General features: G+C 43.4%; 1 protein-coding gene across 49 annotated transcripts in view; it reads right to left on the bottom strand.

Moving 5' to 3' along the window:
* Positions 1 to 72: 72 nt before the first annotated feature.
* The window catches only part of RIMS1 (regulating synaptic membrane exocytosis 1), a 527,235-nt gene continuing 506,396 nt past the window's right edge, over positions 73 to 20,911 (bottom strand). For all 49 annotated transcript variants that reach the window (XM_030555702.1, XM_030555709.1, XM_030555712.1 and 46 more), the window contains 4 exons: positions 10,994 to 11,106; positions 5,278 to 5,379; positions 3,361 to 3,500; positions 73 to 2,990 (listed from right to left, as the gene is read on the bottom strand). In XM_030555702.1, coding sequence (XP_030411562.1) covers positions 2,772 to 2,990; positions 3,361 to 3,500; positions 5,278 to 5,379; positions 10,994 to 11,106 — 574 coding nt within the window. In that variant the 3' untranslated portion in view covers positions 73 to 2,771. The remainder of the gene's footprint in view (positions 2,991 to 3,360; positions 3,501 to 5,277; positions 5,380 to 10,993; positions 11,107 to 20,911) is intronic.

Raw genomic sequence — 20,911 nt, 5'->3', positions numbered from 1 at the left:
AGTAGAAACATAAAGTTCTTTTTTGTGAATAGAAAGTTATCATTTTAATAATTCATTTTACTGAAGCTTAGTTATGTATTCATTTAAACAAGACAATAAATGTACGTGTTCAAAGTGATGTGATAGTCTTTAGGCTATTTCTAAATTATGTTAAATGATATCTAGAGGATAAAGAGGACTAAAATCAAACACAATACACCATCTTTGCTTGTCTAATAACATTTAGTGCCAAATTCTGCTCTCAGCTACACTGGCATAAATAGTTATCCACAATATATTTATTGGTGTCAATAACAATGGCGTTATTCTGGATTTAAATGACTGGAGGAGAGCAGAATTTGCCCTTTGTAACTAAATAGCATTTTTTACACCAAATACAGCCTGAGACCAACATCTGTGCAGCTCCACTGGACCAAAATCCAACCTAGTATAAGCAGATGTAACCTCACTGAAATCAAATTGAGTTGCATCTGCTTACATCAAGTCTCAGTTTGGTCCAATGTCTTCAATACAATTGCATTACATATAAATGAGAACACAATTTGGCTCCCTCCTTCATGGAAGGGAATGCAACATCATTGAAATCACATGACTTGCACCCACTTACCCCAAGTCTAGACCTGAGACTACAGCTGAACACATGCTTCTATTAGTTAAATGGACCACTTATTTGCTCACTTCTGTTACACATCTCATTCAATTTGGTAGTGAGAGGAGTCGCATCCAAACCTTAGAACATACTGAACACAACAACTAATCTGGACATGAAAAGGAAATTTTATTAAACATGTTTACATAACATGAGTTAGGAGTTCATTTAAAAGCACAGGGGAGTGTTAAGACAAGTGGTCAAAATAGAAAGATACTACCGAATTAGAATTAGTTGATTTTTGGCCACTAAGACAGAACAGAATCTAGTAGTAGTGCACCAATGCTTCAGTTCTTCCTGCTCAGCAGGTCGAGCAGTAATCAATCTGTGCCCTATGGAACCATGGGCAGAATAGTTCCGGCATGATAAATAATAATAAATAGTTCACTTGGTGCAGGCAGTATGTCTATGAATTAAAACCTAGTGTGCACAGAGTTTCTACATGTGTTACAGCCCCACAGTAGGAATCTACACCAAAATATTTATTAGAAGGAATTTGGTCCATACTACATCACGTTTTCCATAGGGTAAAAAATAAAGTCCATCTATAGACATTTAGCACCAGACTAACAGACCTTGCCTGGCTAAAACCTGCAAAATGTCTATAAGAAAAATGGATGGCTTAGATTTCTTAGTTACTTCAGTATAGTAATTACGAGCAAACTGTACAAGTACATGCAACATACAAGCTGGCCTATGTGGAACTAACATACATTATTAAATAATCTTTTTGCTTCTTTTTACAAAACGTGCATGCAGCTTTGAACAGTTCCAAGTCATGCTGCCCTATTTGTGTGATCACAAAATTGAATGGCCTGTAAAAGGAGAGAAAACATATCATTGAACCAGCAGAGTCTGCAGTTTTTAGCACATTTACAGTAAATCACATGGGATTTCAAGGCCAAGAAGAACTCAAACGAATAAAATGCAGATTGAAATTTGATTTTTTTTACCAAAAAAGATATCTTGCGTTAAAAAATCAAGCTTTGTGCTTGCATCAATCTCAAAGAAATGTAAACTAAAATTTGATAAAAACATTAGTAAGTGCAGAATATTTCAACTGGAATTTCCAGTGAAATACTGAACAACTCATACCATGCTCTATCCAGGGCAGACATGTGTGTCTAAAGTGACACATATCAGAGAAGCCTGGGTACAGCTGAAAGTGTCATATGCTCAACCCCATTCCTGGTCAACATTTTGGGAAGTCAAATATACATTTATACACATGAACGTAAATATCTTCTCTCTGATTCTAAGAAGAAAACTGCATTACCAGTAATATTTTCAGTGTCAAAATTAAGATTAAAGCTGCTTTTATCAGTCCCCAGCATTAGCTGCAGATAGATTTCCTCAAAACTCTTCCATGCAAAACATCATAAAACATAAAAAACATTATATATAATGCAAACATATTTGCTTTTTACAAAGAAAAACTAGCACTATGATTTTGTTGTTGTTGTTAATTAAATAATCTTGATTGGTCATTTGTTCTGGGTTTTCACCTGAAAGACTTGGAAGAACCAGAACTAAGAAACAATGAGAACCTTAGTGGCATCATGTATGGTAATTCTGGCTGCTGAACACTTGAAGGGATACTTACAGAGATATACTTCAGCCCTTTTTTGTTTGGTTTAGAAAACGAAAGGAAGGGTCTCTGTTAGCATTGTGAGTACTTTTACAAAACTGGCAGAATCACACAGCAAAAAAACTAGTGGAAGTAACAAGTACAGAAAAACTGCTGAAACACCAGGAAGTTAACACTTCTTGTGGGCTCTGTCAAAATGTGATAAAATACAACACTTAACAGAGTGAGAGCTTCCAGTTTTGTGGGTTTTTTCCACTTTATTCTAACCTAAAGGTCCTGCTCTTCTTAAAAATTGTAATAAGCATCAGTGACTGTCACTAGTAGATTGACTTACTGTATTTGATATACTATTTTGTTCTGTTAATTTAAGCCATCTTTTAACAAATAATTCAGACATATTTTTGGATAACTACTACAGGCAAAACCAGAAGTGATTGTCTCTCTCCAACAATGCTTTTGATCATATAAGAATCTGGTTCTGATTGTTATCCTGGGTGGTAACATTTTTATTAGACAGCATCTGCTATAAGTTCACTATGATCTAATGCACGGAGGCCCAGTTGAGCTTTCCAGAGATGACTGGGAAGCCCTGCGGGTCAGGGGAGTCAAGGTTGGATCCACTAGTGAAGAGGGTGGAAATAATTTATACCATCCTATTACTACACTGGACAGATCAAGTTCCTCCAGAAGGATCTGTGCAACACCCATGAAGCATTTGTGATCCATTCGGCCGTAGTCTCCCCAAACTATCACCTGTAAGGACATAAAATAGAGATTTAACACTGTCCAAAGAATATACACTTATATGTTCATTCATGCGGTAACTCCCTACCTGCATGAATAGGGTGAGTATTTTTTCAAAGGAGAAGAGAAGGGTCCTGATGGGAAATCTCAGGTAGGGTTAGGACCATAGACAGCAATAGAGAAAAAATTCTAATAAAGCCACATAGGTACATTTTGGGAGTCTGATGATATTACAAACCACTCAGATATATTAACTGATATTTCTGAAATTAAGTGCTTATGTGGGCTATAACTGGGACGACTCACAATCTTACAGTTAAGCAAATGCTCAAGTGCTTTAGCAAATCAGGGTCTATACCAAGATTAAGTAATTACTGACCTGAAGGACTTTACCCTGTGGACTTTCATCAAAAACCAGTGTCTGCTGGTACAGAGGATCAAGTGTTTTCCGTGCAATTCTTGTCTTTTTCTTGGCTACACAGGCTCCATTTTCCAACAGGTATACTTTGACATAGGGAGCTGCAAAAATTGAACACCATCAATTTTATGTTTGGACTTAAGCATTTTACAGTACTGCACCACTAAGGTAGAGGACAAGAACAATGAATGGAAACTGACTAGAAAGAAAAGTGAAAATAATTACTTTCATTGGCCAAGCTGAGTTGAATGTTCATCAATAAGCAAACATTTTAGATGATGAAAAGTCAATTAAATATTTACTAGCTTTTGGTTTTAATCAAAAATATCAGAGAGACAAGGTGAGTGAGGTAATATTTTTATTGGACTAATTTATGCTGGTGAGAGAGACAAGCTTCGTCCCATAAAAGACATTACCTCACACACCTTGTCTCTTTAATATCCTAGGACCAACACGGTTACAGCAACATTGCATAAGTTATTAATAGTAACCCATCTTACATTTATCTGTTAAAGTATGATTTTGTAACTTGTGTGTCCCATGAACTGGATATTATTAACAAGACTGTGTTGTCACTGTTAGACAGTTTGATGGTTCCATGTGTTAGGAGTTCAAAGCCATTTCAAAATATGCCATTCCCTATGACATTTCAATGAACTGGATGTTTAAAATTGGAACAGTCATTTCTGAAAACATACATATAAAAGGCAGTTGTTCCTCATTTACTTTGTCTCTCAAATAATTTTAAAGTAACTTCTCAACAAATGTTAATCTGAAACCTATATTCTAGTTATTATGATAAACATCGTTTCTCCTTTTCCAGCAAAGACTTCTTAAAATAACTAGATTTTTATTCTAATTATAATTTAATTTATTCCCAGTAAGCTCAAATGTTTGAGCTCAAAGGCACTGATACTGCTTGCTGACTTATTCAAAACTCTGCCGTGTCACTGAAGATCACATTGCTGAGTTTCCACCACCTTGCCAGCTTCCTTGCTTGCTATTCCCTTTCACCTGCTCTTTCTCTTTTGTAGATGGAAATAAATAAAGACATAAATAATAATGTAAGGGACTCCATATGCATCACCAGGTCCATGGTGAAATGTAACTAGATTTTGATTATTTTAATAATTTTGATGGATATCAGTTTATTTTTAAGCCCTTTTCCCAATTTATATCAATTTAAATGTTCACAGTTGTGAAAAAATGATGGGTTTTAAGCATTTTTTCCCAATTGTTATCAGTGCAGAGTTTCACAGTTGCAGGAAATTATGGGGGCGGGAATCAGATGATAATTACCTAATTACAGCAGACATTGAGATTCAATAAGTTAAAGCTTTAAACCATTACAATACAAATTGTCAATATCACATGTAATAATATAATATACAAAATAAAAATCCTGAAAGCAAAGTCTAATAAGCTACAAGCAGCATTTTTCTTACTTTGCCTACATGTAAATTGTGATTATTACTGATGGATTTTTTGTTGGTTTGTGTGTGTACCATGAAATTGACATTTATCAACATTTACCAGTAAAAATCTAATCCTGCCAAACCTAATTGTAACATTTTCCCTAGACACGCTGAACACTCCTTGGACACATTCCTTCTAGCAAGGATTTTTCAGCCTCAGAAATGTTGATTTTGCTCATGTGAGGGCAGCACTCCCTGAAGTTAAATGGTGTGCAGAGGGAGGAATTGAACATGGGCAGAGTAGATTTTTCTAAATACACATCTCTATCAAAAAAGAAAATGAATACATGTAAACATAGTGACTGCTACAAATTGCTGAGAAGGTTTCTTTGGAGATCTCTGGTCCACAATTTATTGCATATTTTGTATTCTCCTGTTCTTCATCATTTGCAGTTCTCCTCACCTGGGGTAGATTTGGAGCCAGGTTTTTGCGTGAGGCCTCGGGCTCTAATGACTTCTACTTCTAACTGTCCTTTTTTATCCACCATTCCAATCTGAATATCACCTGAAAGAAAAGGAGAAGAAAAAGCTTTTTCCATTATCTGGGTCAGCTCAGTGCAGACCTCACCACAGTTAATTGTCATCACTCAGGCAATTCCTTTGATTATCATTATTATTATTATTGTACTATGGTAGAATCTTGAGTATCCAGTCAGGGATTTGTATCCCGTTGATGGTCCCTTTCTCAAAGAGCCTTTGATCCAAGTATAAGAGGAGAGACACCAAGTGGATACACAAAGAGATGGAAGAAACACTAGGTAAGTGTTCACCCCTTCTTGTCAGCTTGTTGAGAATAGGCCACTTCCACCTTAACTGAACTGGACCTTGTTAGCAGTGACCCCCCAGTTTGGTAAGGCAACTCCCATCCTTTCATGAGCTATGATATATATTCTGCTTACTGTATTTTTCACTACATGCATCGGATAAAGTAGGTTTTGGCCCATGAAAGCTTATGCTCAAATAAATGTGTTAGTCTCTAAGGTGCCACAAGGACTCCTTGTTGTTTTTACAAGATAAGTGTGTGGCTGCAAACATTGCAGGTCTGTCCTTCAGAAAGAAGAAAGCCAGACAAGTAGACTGCAGTCTGTCTAGTCAATGACTAAGTTCTTTGAGGCTCACAATTTTTTTTTCAAAAGTTTTTTAATGAGTGCAAGAGGGTGACAGTTCCCTTCCTGAACAGCACCTTGAACAAACTGCCAGAATATGAAGATAACAAGATTTCCAAGCTGCTTCCTCGGTTCTGAATGTTCTGGCAAATGACAACTCTGGCTACAGCTGCAGAGAAAAAAAATTGCTGAGTTGGGGTCCAAGTGCTGCTCTGACTTGGAAAGAAAGACTGTAAATGAAAAAAGATACTTAAGTGCAGATCCACAAAAGAACTTAGGTGCCTAACTTCCACTTTAGGTACTTAAGTCCAAAAATTTAGGTGCCACTGAAATCCTCTAACCCTCTGCTAAGCTGCTGCCTAGCCCTCAGGTTGCCTAAAATCCTTCAGTGCCTGCATTTTCACAAGTTCCCTTGATGCCTAAGTTTCTGCCATCAGACATATGCACATCAGTCTAGGTAATCAGGTGCCTGATACTTAAACTCAAGTGGGATCCTCAAATGGGACTCAAACGAGGTACTGTGGGGCTTGATATGCTAGGCATTCTCAGAGCATGCTGAACTACACATAAGAAGGTACAGAAGAAGGAGGAGGTGCGTGCCCTATCCACTGGAGAGTGAGACACACTGATGCTGGTCTCTCTCAATTTCTCTGGTTGAGGCCATTACACAGTATATAAATATTTAAATATGCATTGAGCCAGAGACAGTGTGAGAATGACACTCTAGAGCAATGGTTAGGGCGCTTCCCTGAGAGTGGGAAACCTATGTTCAAATCCCTTCTCCTCAGGCAAAGGATTAATTGATCCAGGGTCTGCCACATCCCAGGTGAGTGCCCTCACCACCACAAGAAGGCGGCTCTGACTGCAGTTAGGCATGCACCATTGCTGTTCTTGCAAGAAGTGGCTTAGGCACCTGACTCCAGGAGAGGGTTCCCAGCTGTGGATCCCAAATGGAGTTAGGTGCCTAACTCCCTGAGAACGGTGGGACTTAGAACACACCCCTCTCCTCTGCATCTGCTATTGGCTATCTTAGGTGACTCCCTGCCTAGTGTGATGGGTTTTGATGATCCCATTCTGAGTCACCTATTTGTCACCAATCAAAGCATAGGGAGATGAGATGCCTAATCCAAGGTTTATGAATTCTATTGGGCAGGGCCGGTGCAACCATTTAGGAGACGTCGGTGGTCGCCTAGGGCACTGGGATTTGGGGGGCGACATTTTCTTCAGCAGCAACCACGGTGGCTGGATCTTGCCGCCCTGGTCACTGCCAGCATTTAGGTGGAGGAAGCTGGGGCAGAGGAGCATGGGGAGAGCCGCCTGCAGCAAGTAAGGGGGGGGCACGCAGGGGAACTCCTCGCCCCAGCTCACCCCTGCCTCGCCTCCTCCCCGAGCATGCCGTGGCCGCTTCACTTCTCCCGCCTCCCAGGCTTGCGGCGCCAATCAGCTTAGGTGCCACAAGCCTGGGAGGCAGGAGAAGTGAAGCAGCGACGGTGTGCTCAGGGTGCTCATGCTCGTGCACAGAGCAGCGGTGAGCTGGGGCAGGGGGGCGTGCCTCAGGGCAGAGGGTAGGGGTGGGGAGCTGCCGCAAGGGGGGCGCCTCAGGGCGGAGGGGGGGAGCTGCCGCGGGGAGGGGGGGCGCCTCAGGGCGGGGGCGCAGGTGGGGGGGCGCAAGGTAGAAGTTTCACCTAGGGCACGAAACATCCTTGCACTGGCCCTGCTGTTGGGTAGCTAGGCACCTACAAGTTAGTCTCTGTGACACTGAGTGTTGCAATACCTAAGTTTCTTTGTGGATTTGGGCCTTAGTAATTATGGGTCTGATTTTCAAACCATGAGAAGTTCAGGGCTACATAAAAAAAGTCACCAAGACTGATCACGTGAATGGGTAGATAGTCACATAACTAGCTGTCTGGGCGCTCAAATACCTCATTGGGCATGTGCAATTGTGGTAACTGTGCAAGCAAATGGAATTCCCCAGACCTTGACCTTCTGATGTCTGACATGTAAGTCCATGTTTCTACGCAAAGAATAGTGAATAAACCTAAGCTACAGAATTTGCAGTATTCTTATTGATAGAAGTATTATTGTTCAAACGTAACTGAAAAGGAGACCTTAGCACACTTGCTCCACTAACAGAGTATTATAGCACAGTGCCCTGGACTACTCTAGTATTTGAGATATTACAAGCCAAGCAGGGTTGGTTTGTTAGCTATCAAAACTTTTCTTCAACAAACACAGCTCTGTACTGGGCTAAAAATAGTTTAGAGGAAAATTCCATAAACTGTGCTTTTGGGCTACCTTTCAAATGCTGTAAGCCTGTATATTCAAATCCAGTCTATGCTACTGGCAGTCAGCAGGGGGGGCCATAACACAGACATTTTCAAACCAGCAGAGACAACTATAAGCCCTTGAAGAGAAAAAATGTTAGGCAGAATGATTGAGTGAATTTTGTAGCCCAAAACCCTCTCTGAGCCTGTAGAAATAAAGGCTCCAATAGATGGAAATAAACTGTTATCACTCAGGAACCCTGTTGGAAGAGGTTTAGGGAGGAAAACAACTGTTAAGCAAAAAGTGAGATGAATGTAAGCTAGCACCTGGATTCACTACTGGAATCACCCTGATTTTAAAATGGACAACAGAAGAACCCAGACAATTCTTATTTCCTGTAAGAAGGAAATCTGATATGTTTTAACAGGGGTTATAACACTGTACAGGCTTCATGCTCAATAAGCTTATAGCCCAGTAACTCCTATTACAAAATATAATTAAGTTTGGATTTATACAGCAGCTTAAGACTTCTCCTTCTTTTGTAGAGCTCATGAGCGGCAAAGGAGAGAGTACCTCCTCCCCTTTTTCCTCCTGGTTCCCTACTTCTCTTCAGTAGTAGCTGAGGAGCCTCCTGAACCTGAGTTTCTGCAGTGCTTAAGACTGCTCAGACAATGCACTTGCCATCTGTGATTTTTAACTTGTGCAGCGTGATTAGGCTAGTGGAGATGTCAAGGGTTATTTATTTTTCATCCTCAATGCACAGCCACAAAATATGTCACCCAATCACTCAAATGCAGACTAAAGGGATTTTGCCCCTTCTCCTGCCCTTACACACTGCTGTGGTGGTGCACATGTACTGTAAACAGCCTGCAAGGGCCCGGGGAAGAATTTCTCCACTGTAGGCAGAGCATAAACCCATCATAAACAGCCCTACGCAGGTTCCCCATAAGTGTCCATGCAGGGAGTGTGGAGTGGTGTAGGGGGACCAGATGTCCCGATTTTATAGGGACAGTCCTGATATTCAGGACTTTTTCTTATATAGGGACCTATTACCCCCCATCCCCTGTCCCGATTTTTCACATTTGCTATCTGGTTACCCTAAGTGGGTGTGTCAGGGGCGAGCCTGTAGCGCTTGGTACTCCAAGGGATTCTCAGATGCTTCGAATTACAGAGCAAACTATAGGTGGCCCTTGAGAGGCTGCTGGAAATTAGACTTTAAATATTAATCTGTTCCAACAGCAACAATCTAATGGCATCATTTGTAAATTGGTTGTCAGTCTTGTTGCAAATATGGAGTAGACTTTCAGATTTTTGGATTATCTTTCTATCAGCTAAATCTGGGTCAGATTCCGTTATTGGCCACATAATCAGTTACAAATATCATGTACAAATGCTAACTACCTGACAACTAGCAATTTGCAATGAGCCAAGGACCATAATTATTCTGCATAGAAAGTAACAGATTGCGGCCACCATCTTTGATACAGAAGTGAGCTCTGTGGATATCACAGGCCCGAGGATGAAATGCTCTATCTTCATCTGATTTTGGATGAAACAGAGCATCAGTTCTGTTTATGGACAGCAGAGCCAGGACTAGGCATAATCAAACTAAACAATTGCTCAGGGCCCAAAGAAGCTTAAGGGGGACCCTATTTGCTGTTTATTATGTGTTGTGTGGGAGGGCCAGGCCCACTGACAGCAATTCTGGGCCCAGGGCCACCCAGAGGATTCAGGGGGCCTGAGGTCTTCAGTGGCGGGGGCCCCCGCTTCGGCGGTAATTTGGTGGCAGGAGATTCCTTCTGCTCTGGGACCTGCTGCCGAAGTGCCCCTGAAGACCCGGCACTTCGGCAGCGGGTCCCGGAGCGGAAGGACCCCGGCCACCAAATTACCGCCGAAGACCCGGAGCAGAAGAAGCTCCAGGGGCCCAGGCCCCGCGAGAGTTTTCCAGAGCCCCCGGAGTGAGTGAAGGACCCCACTCCAGGGGCCCCAAAAAACTCTTGTGGCGGCCCCTCCAGGACCCAGGGCCTGGGGCAAATTGCTCCACTTGCCCTCACCACTCTGGGCGGCCCTGTCTGAGCCTCAGAGGGAGAGCCATCCCTGGGAGTCTGCGGGGCCTGGAGCAGAAGTGATAAATCTGTCACTTCCAGGACCAACTGCACTGGCCAATCGTGCAGGTCTGCAGGACCCCCCAAAGCGTGGGGCCCGGAGCGGTCACCCCAATTCACCGTGCCCTAGGGATGGTTCTGCCCAGGTCAGAACAGTCAATGGGCTCCCTAGAAAGGTCCACCTAAGATTTGGATGGTGATACGCCTGTGCATGCTGTTGCCCAGTTAGCTGCTGCCAGCTGCACTGCTGTGCATGCTTTTCTGCCATAGCCAGGGCTTCCACATGCCCGCCCAGCTGCCTTATCTGCCGCCAGTATCACCCTGCACAAGCCTAGGAGCCCTGAAGCATGCATGTAAAAGGGTCCGGGGCTCCCGGCCACCACCCAGGGCCCTGGGCAACTGCCCCGTTTGCCCCCCCGACTCCATCAGCGGGTCTGGGGAAGGCTTCCAAAATATTTCTGCTTGGGCCCGCCAATGCGCTAGCACTGCCTCTGAAACAGCACCTTTCTGTTAAAGATGAGGAAGGCCATTTGGTAGAACTCTTTGGCTGACTGTAGCCCAACAGCTGCATTCTGGCCACCTCATCTTCACTTTGGTCAATGGGATAGCATTTGTCTTATACATGAGAATAAATTATTCTTACCCATAGCAGGGGTTGCTAGTGTCTGTCGACCTACTAACTGTGCAGGTCCAAGGCCATCAAGGAAATCACTAAATTGACTGTCAGCACCCAGCCGCACTCCAGGGAATATTAGACTACAGAAATATAAAACATGAGTACATGTAAATACAACATGTTAATTCATAGTGGCCCACAATAATTAATATGGAAGTGCTTCTCAGACACAATGCACAGCCTCAGAGAATGTAACTGCAAAACTAGAACCCCAAAATAGGTATACTGAAACCATCTCATTGGGAAGTAGTTTTGTTCACCCAAACAACTTGCCATCTTTGAGTTTTGCTATAGCAATAAAGAGTCTGACAAACCATTCCAGCTGACCCTGACTGTGACGGCAGGACCTCGCTCCACCTGGTACAGTTAAAGGGTTATAGGCAGCAATGTTTGTGGGCTTCTGGAAGGCCATGTACTGTGGGGAATAGTTATAGCAACACCATCTCCTCTTCACGGGGATGTAGCTGTGGCAAGACCAACAGCCTTTTTACCCCACTTCCATGGAAAAGAGGCTATTTCTCTACTCCTCCCCTACCCAACTAGGACTGAAGTGTGGTGAAGGTCATAATCCCCAGGAAACTGAATGTGGTTCACATTTGAACTGGGTGAATAATGGATTTTTGATTTGTTGGCAATTTCAAAAAGTAAAAAAATTGTTTTACGTCAGCCGAAAATGAAAAATTTTAGTGAATTAAAAAGTTTTAAAAAAATGTTCATTTCAGGTCAAACAAATGTTTCATTTTGCATTTTGATAAAATTAAGATGCTTTGTTTTGATTTTGACCTTTTGGAAACTATTAAAATTAAAATGAAAAGGAAACTTTTAAATGAAAAGTTGTTTCAAACTGAAATTGAAACATTTTGTTTAGAAAATGATGAAACTACGTTTCAATTTTTTGGATTTTTTTAAACAATCAATTCAGCAAAATAAACACGAATTTGTAAAAGGTTTCAGTGTTGTGGAATCGGCATTTCTGCTAAAAGAAGTTTTGGATGAAAAATTTCACCCAGTTGTAATTCACGTATGTGTTAAATGCTGTATTTGAAGGGGATTAGTTCAATGGAGACATTTTAAAATGGAATGAAGCTTCAAATGATCATGAAGTGTTCTGCATCTAATACCCTGTGACCTGTTGATGTTAACAATTTTCGACCTGATTTCAGTTATTTAAAAATTAAAGTATTACAATTAATAAAGAAAGCAAACTAAAGAATGTTAAGGTTTGCAATAACATTCTTGGAACTAAAATTCCCAGATATAATTTCTCCATCCTTTTCTGCATCTCTTGTATCACTCCTGCTTTAAGCCACTAGTACCATAGTTCACCTCTGAAAGTCTTCAAATAGAGAAAATAGACAGTGAGATCTAATAAGAGATTAGGGCCCAAATCTGGGACATAGAATTTGAATGAGCCCACATCTCCCGACTCCTCTGGGCCATGCAGGATGTGAGAAATAGCAGATAGCTGACATTCTGATAGCTGTTTTCTCATTAATAGGTCAGCTATCTTTGTCATCGTGGTACGTTGTGGTTTTTAGTTTTGTTTTAAATGACTGTAGTACTTGTGAAAGATGCTGGACTTTTTTCCTTGCATATTCCATTAAGGTCAGGCTCAGACTGGGGAGAATGGTGCTCTTCTCAAATCCCAAAGGCAAAGAGAAAATATCTGTGATGTCCACAATCCCAGCATTCCCTTCACTGTACCCACTATATAAGGTCTTCTACTGATCTTCATTATGGTGTGCTCTGAAACAAATACTGCACTGAAAAGTGTAATACACTCTTTATATTTACATGTGATCATTTGATTCTTAATTTTCCAGTAATATTTTTAATTTACTGTTTTTCCTCTATAGATATTAGAGATGGGCCAGATTTGAAAAAATTGGGTCCAGATCAGAATCTTCCTGTATTTTGAGAGGATTTGTTCTAGTTCAGATTCATCTTACAGAGACGGGCTGAGCCAAGAAATTCAGAATTTCTCTGATCTCTTTGTGGGCAAATTTGGTTTTCTTTCAGTTTGGACAAAGCTGCAATCCTCCTGGTCCTCTTCTCTCTGGTGGCCACAGCATTCCCATTCTTGTCTGTCTCCAGCCATGCAGAATGTTGACAAGACCTCTTGCTTATGGTGATTCTGAACTGCCAGGCCTATTCTCTGATGTCCTCTCTCTCTCCAGCTCCATTCTTCCTAGAACCTGGGATGCTGACATTTCCTGAACCTGGCTGTACAGCGTCTCTGATTTGCTGTAATGTTTCTAGTTGCCCTTCCAATCCAAGAATCTTTTCCTCCAGAACAGCCCCCGTGCATAGGAAATCCCTTTTGGCTCAGGCAGGAAAGAAAACATGGCACAGCTGTTGCAGATCACCTCCACTGTTTCATCACTGGCCATCATGGAATTGCACATAGAGCTCAACCTGCAAGCCTCTTACACAGCCTTTCCAAATACCTTCAGAAACTCTCCTGTTGGCTTCTTTGGTTCTCAGCTCTCGAGTTTGCCTAGCAAATGACTTTTACATCGTTTTCCCCTGCTTAGCTTAGCTCAGTTCAGCTCCACAAGTGAGTGATTAACCACCTATAGGCTTCAAAGAGAGGGTCTTATCAAATCTCCAAAGATCAGACCCACCTGGCCCTTACCAAACAAATCTGTCTTAGCTGCTTCTCAGGGGTCAAAGCCCCATCTACACAGCCCATACACAGAACAAATGAATAGTCACACAAACAGTGTACAGATGAACCAAATGCAGCACTCACCAAGTCCTGTTACAGCAAAGTCTCTAGCTACACCATCCAAAACTCTCCTGCTAGCTGCCTCTGTTTGCGACTCTCATGTTTGCCTAGCAAATGTCTCAGGGGTGAAAGTTTCTGTGGTTGTTTCCATTGCTCTAAACCAGCTATTTGCTCAATAATCATTCTTTAAAAATAGACTTTTAAAATACATATTTATGATGCAGGGACCTCTTGGTGCCAACTGGCAGAGGACACAGGGGTGCACATGGCTTACAGGCATCACCTGGATCTGATATATGCATAATAGTTCACCAATAGGTGGCATGTAAGGTCTCTACTGACCTATTCTACCGAGAGCCAGCAGTCCACTGGTAGTCATAATCATTGCAAAATGTATGTGTGGATAATATTGAAGGAGTTATGTATTTATATACTGATAATAATGTTCTTAAGGTCCTGGAGTTAATACAGGTCACCAGGAGGTCACATGTCTCAGACTGATTCCTTTCAAGCAGGAGGTAACAGACGCTTATCTTTGTCTCATCATATGTGTATTGTCTACCTCACAATTGAGACTTATTTGCATAATGAGCCAGGTATCAGTGAGGGACTGTGAAACCTGCAGGAAAGAAAATGTACAGGAAGAAACGAAACAGCAGGGGTGTCCTGTCTATGAATGAAGACAAAGGATAGGACTTATATATCTTGGGGGCAAAGGAACACAATGAATTCTTCACAAGGGAGTCAAGCTGACAGTGTACTTGTCTCATGAAAGGAGGGTCACCGCCACGTCTAGCTGAAACTCATTTCAATGATTTTGGGTGAGACAAATGTTAGACTTTTCTAGGGTTAGTCTCGAGGTTGCATGTCATGATTTTGTTTTATATGTAACTATTTCTTCCCCTGCCCCAATACTTCTACTTACTGTTACTTGACTCTCTATGCTTTATTAAATAAACTTATACTTGATTTCACTATAAACATATCTAAGTGCTATGCAGAGCCAGTCCTGGTAAACTGGGGTGAACTGTTTCTTTGGAAGCAGAGAATCCGTGAATACTGCAAGTGTCCAGTGGAACAGAGCTGGACTCTCCAGGGAGATGCCTGGAGGGCTCAAGGCTTGGAGTGTGCCTATCGCTAACCTGTAGAAAAACAGGGGGGGCCTATCTAGGCTAGAGGGGAATGGTTGTGTTGCATGTGGCTGGTGGAGTTGGGGAGCTGAGCCCCAGCAGGTGCAGACAAGACTTCCTCACACTAAGGGCAGGTGGTAATGAGGTGCCTCACAATGCAGGGTACCCCTGGGAAGCATCATGGCATCTTTACACCAAGAGAAATTCAAGGAAGTAGACAGCTAATAAAAATAAATATGTATTAGTCCATTACCAATGCCATGTGACAGTAGAAGAGTTTTCTGAGACAAACTATTTTGATTAAAAAAAAAAATCCAGAAGCTGATCCTATCCGCTATGATTAATTTTAAATTCCAGTAATTAAAAAATGTAATTAGTTTTATCATACTGCATCAGTTTTAATGAAAAATCACAAATAATTCCAACAAATATGTTTCCAACCATGATCTGGAATTACTAACCTTTGTTACTTGCAGTCAATTGGTCTTACACCTGCCTATCCGATGTACAAATATTATGGGAAGTTTTCTTTTTAAGTTATGTTTGTGGAAAGTAGTGCCACAGAAATGTGCCAAAGCTAGGTAATTTAACATAATCACAGTTTTTGGTTTTATTTGCTAGACTTTACATTATCACTATCCGTGGTGCTAGGCCCTGGCCACAATTTATGGTTGCCCAACATATCTATTTATAAGATCCTGTTTTCAGTTTCTTGTAACTGAGGCTACAATTTTGTCCTGGACATCACAGTGGTCATGGAAACCATGAATTTGAATAAAGTATGTGAAATGCACCCAAACCAGGTAGCATTGTGACTTAGCCCTCAGGATCACACCACCACTCATGTTTAGTGCATCCGCACCTACATAAATGGAGACAAAGGAGTGGATGCAGCAAACCTGTGCGGCATTGTGACCTTGTGCACTAGGTTTCAATGACAACCAAATTTGGCCTTCTGCCCCCCCTTTGTCTCCATCCTCTGACTGGCACTGCAACCGCATGGGCTAGGTCACAACACCTGGAGCCCAGCCCTGTGGGACAGGAACTGCTGCTGCAGGGTGACTGCAGGGTAGGCTCATTCTCCAAAACTCTCTCCCTACGAACCCCTTGCTCCCCTTTTTGTGACATATTATTCTTTTCCTGTACCTCTGCCATAAAATTTATTAAAAATTGGTGTGGTAAAATTGTAGCCCTGCTTATAACTTAGCGAAGCTTCAACTGGTTGGGCTGAAATTTTCCATGCCAGGCATCTGCCTCAGGCTGATCTATGTCTACCACCTTCAAAACAGTTAGACTATATATGGAAAGCAACTATATATGTTGCAGTTGCGTACCATACTAGCAAACTGGCCCATAATCATAGTGCTGTTGAGAGCTAGTTTTAATCCTAATGCCACTGGTTGGCCAGATTCTTGTTATTCTGACCAGATCCTGATCTGATCCAGTGCTGAGCCCCACATATAATGATAATATAAAGTGTAGCAAATAAACCAAAAATAAACCAAAACCATTATATGTGAGCCCCACATATAATGATAATATAAAGTGTAGCAAATAAACCAAATACTGAATGACCTATCTTTGGGTACATTCCTGTGACACTACTTTCCACTACCATAGCTTAAAAAAACTTCTAACTGACAGAAGCTGGGACAGGACAACAGGAGATGGATCACTTGATAAATTGCACTGTTCTGTTCATTCTCTCTACAGCATCTGGCACTGGCCACTGTAAGAAGGCAGGATAGTAGGCTAGATGGACTGCTGGTCTGACCCAATATGGCTGGTCTTATGTTCATATGATCTAAATCAGCTGTCAATCTAAATATTCAGGACACGAACTGGGCTGGTATCCAGCAATGTGGCATCTTTTAAAAGCTATCTTCTTATTCTCCAGGATCTCAACTTTCATTTAAAAAAAAAAAAAGTCCTTTCTAGCTGTTATGGTTGTGAAGCAAAATTCTGTTCCCATTGTCAAGGTTAACTGATTCAGCAATGTCAGCTTGAGTTTGCAGACTTCCTGTAACAATAATTGGGAGGCGTGTGAACAACCCTCATCATCTTAAAGTAAAGTTACCAAATTATACAGTAAGAGGAGCTCTGCGAATATGTGAACCCTGCCTGTATTCCACTTGGGGTATACCTAAGAGTGGAAGATTTTTTGCTAGCACAATCCATTGGTTTGCACCCCTCCTTGTGCTCTGAGCTGAAGGCACAGGAGTGGACTGCCACTTCAGTTACCTTTTTGTTGTGAATAGTCCTAAGATAAGGCTCCACAGCGGAGGGAAAGGAAGGTGAGTAATGGAGTACATGTAGTGACCACACATCTCAGTTATTGTAGAGGTAAGTAACCTTTCTTTCTTCTTCAAGTGATGGTCCCTATGTATATTGCACTTGAGGTGAATCACAAGCAGTATTCATTGAGGAAGAGGAGGGTGCAAAGAATACTGGGGTACTTAGAGGACTGCTCTGCCAAAGGATATCTCCAGTGGAAGCTTGTACCAGGTTGTAATATCTCGTAAAGCTGTGTGAGCCAAAACTATTTAATCAAAATCAATGTATTATTAAAGGCTATGCCTTATGTTAAGGGGGTCTCTACTTCCCACATGCTTTGTGCTGGAAATATATTAAAAATGGTGCATAAAGCTTTCATTCTTGGTATATGTAGAATCCTCAAGAATAAGACAGGGTTTTGCCGGGTTTTGCTAAAGTAATGAGTAATTATTATAAATGCTGCAAAACTCTTAAAACTAACTGCGTACAGATATCCACTGTTTCGGGGGGTGGAGGGATAGTGCTTCCTGAGTGGTCCAGGACACAGCGATGCTCCAGCACTTTGGAATTTTTCCCTCCTCCCCGAGAGGCTTGTGCTTGCAGAGTCCACACCGAGTGCCTTCAGTGCCCAGAGACTTTCCTTGGTGTGGTGGCAGCGAGTCCATCCCTCCCTGGTGCTGTCTCCAGCAACAGCGGAAGAGAGAGAGGAGAGGAAGGGGCTGTGAGGATGGAGCCAGATACAACTACAGCCAGTGGCCACTGGCACTGCCACACAGCTCCCAGTGCTCCCAGCTCTTACCCCACAACTCTCCACCCACCCCACTGCCACAGACTCCCAAATAATCCCATCCCACAGATCTACACCCAAACCCCTGCCATAGAACCCCAAATAACCGTTCTTCTACAGCCCCCTGCTTACAGCCCCCACACCAACCCCCAAATAACTCTCCACCCAGCCCCCGCCCTCCTTAAACCCATCCAGCCCTCGCTATCACAACCCCAAATAAAAACCCCAAACCCCTCCCACCCCAAATAAAACCACAGCCTACAAACCCACAAAACTTCCTCCTGCCACAGCCACACTCAGATAAAGTGTACAGTGCAGGCACAACCATGCTTTTTCAACTCAATTCTGGGGCTTCCACCAGCCCCCCTTTGTTTCCATCCAAGTCCCCCAGCCGTCCTATGGCTTGGACTTTTCCATCCACCGCCTCACAAGAGGCTTAGGAGGCTATGAGAACGGGGGGACAATGGGTTGGCTCCCTGACGTACTGGTCATGGGAGTCCTCGAACCTCCTCCCCCGTTCTGTTTCTTTATTCAGTACCCTTTTCAGTCCTTTACCAAGCCATTTATCTGGTCACTGGCTGCTCTCCCTATGGAGTACCTGCACTGAAACATCAAGTATCTGGGGCAAGGGAAGCTAGTTCCCCTTCTTTGCACTGTCCCTTCTCTTTGTAATTTGCCTCTGCCTGCACTTCCCTGTCTCTGGGCTGGAGGAGGCGAGGTTCAGCCCCCCCCCTGTTCTCCATGCCCCTGGAGCCATCCTGCTTACACAGCCTGCCCTGGGGGTGGAAGTACCTGGAGCAAGGATCGCTAGTTCCCCTTCTTTCCACTGTCCCCTTTCTGTGTAATTTTCCTGTGCCTGCCCTTCCCTGTCTCTGGGGCCGGGGAAGGGGGGTAAGAGTCCCTCTGTTTTCCCGGGCTTACCCTTCCCATGCCCGTGGAGCCATGCTGTTTCCAATGCTGTTTGCTGCTTTTCTGGAGCCAGGCTTTACTGGGGCCATGCTGCTTCCACGTGGTCCTGCAGCAAGCCTTAGAGCCCCAGCCTGTTCCTGTTCTGCTGGCTTCCTCTCTGCTTTCACATAGAGACTTGCCCCACCCAGGTTTCCTACCTTTACGCACATTCCTGGGCGGGGGTGGGGGGAGTCATTGCTGTAAAGTTGACCACCGAGCACCTTTTTGCAGCAGTTTCTGACCCTTCTTCCCTCTCTCTCCCATCCCCCAACCACAAAGCAGAGCTGGCCTTCTTTGGGTAAGCCCACACAAATTTTGCCCCACCCAGGACCGGTGCAACCATTTAGGCAAACTAGGCGGCCCGCCTAGGGTGCCTAGTGGTTGGGGGTGCTAAAAGTCCCCTCAGGCGAGGAGGTGGAGGTGAGCTGGGGGGGGAGGCGCGCGGAGAGGGCTGCCCACAGTAACGAGGGAGGGGCGCACAGGGGAACCGCTCCCTGCCCAGCTCACCTCCGCTCTGCCTCCGCCGCTGAGCACACAGCCCAGCTCTAAGGTACGTCCAGACTACCCGCCGTATCGGCGGGTTAAAATCGATTTTGCTCGGGTATCGATATATCGCGTCTAATCTTAGACGCGATATATCGATCCCGAGCACGCTTATATCAATTCTGGAACTCCATCAACCCCAATGGAGTTCCGGAATCGACTCGGAGAGCCCCGCGAACATCGATCCCGCGCCGTATGGACGGGTGAGTAATCCGATTATAGATATTCGACTTCAGCTACGCTATTCATGTAGCTGAAGTTGCGTATCTAAGATCGATTTCCCCCCCCCCTAGTGTGGACCAGCCCTAAGTCTCCTCCAATCAGCGCGCAAGCCTGGGTGGGGAGGAGAATTAGAGCAGCGCCCACATGCTCAGTGGAGGAGGCGGAGCCGAGGGTGAGCTGGGGCAGGCTACTCAGGCAGGCTTAGTTTCTGCAGGAGGTCTCCCAGGCAGGGTTAGCTGCAGGGGGATGGGGGGAAAGTTTCCCCAGGCAGGGTTAGCTGCCATGGGGGGACGGGGGGAAGTTTCCCCAGGCAGGGTTAGCTGCCATGGGAGGACGGGGGGAAGTCTCCCCAGGCAGGGTTAGCTGCCGGGGGAAGGGAGGAAGTCTCCCCAGGCAGGGTTAGTTGCCATGGGGAGACGGGGGGGAAGTTTCCCCAGGCAGGGTTAGCTGTCATGGAGGAGGGGGGGGAGAGGGGTTAGCTGTCGCGGTGGGGGGGTAGCTGCTGCAGGGGGGGCTCCCCCGGTGGGCGGCTGAGTTAGCTGCTGTGGGGGGGGCAGGGTTAGCTGAGGGGGGTGCAAGGTGGAAGTTTCGCCCTAGGCGCAAAACTTCCTTGCACCGGCCCTGGCCCACCTTTAGTTTTGGTGCAGTCATTAGCAATGACAACAGTGAAAGAGAGGACTGTCTGAATACTCAAGCTTCTATGTTTGATTTTAGCTGATGTGCAGTAAGACTTTATAGTTTTCAATAAGAACTGTATTTGGACCAGCTCCAAACTAAACTTTCTTTATATACACAGTACTGAACACAGTTTCATGTAACAGGCAGTTTTAACATAAACATCTGAAGTTTAATTCAAGATTAATCTAAGCAGAGACCCACCACAAGTATAAGTAAAGGTGGCCAAATGTCTTGTTTCAAATAATACTTGTTATGAATTTAGCTCCGTTTTTTATTAGTAAAGCAATCCTGATTCTGTAATCTTATTTGTTATTTATAAATATTTACTGAATAATCTGAATCATAGAATTTTCAGACTCTGGGTTTTTCTCAAACTGTTCACTTTGATTATTCACATTGTTATTTGTGTTGTGTGATTGGTCACCTAAGGGACATATTATCATTTCTGCCACCTGATTGGATGCCTGGAAAAACTTTAAACAGAAGAATAGTCTATAGAAAGCACTCTTCTAACAGAAATGTTCATGAAAAATGCCTGAAAGTTTTGGGATTTGTGAAGAATTACACAAGTGCAA

Source organism: Gopherus evgoodei, chromosome 3, assembly GCF_007399415.2.
Source record: "Gopherus evgoodei ecotype Sinaloan lineage chromosome 3, rGopEvg1_v1.p, whole genome shotgun sequence".
NCBI lineage: Eukaryota > Metazoa > Chordata > Testudines > Testudinidae > Gopherus > Gopherus evgoodei.
Note: the sequence above shows the minus strand (reverse complement) of the source record. Positions and strands in the feature narration are given on the sequence as shown.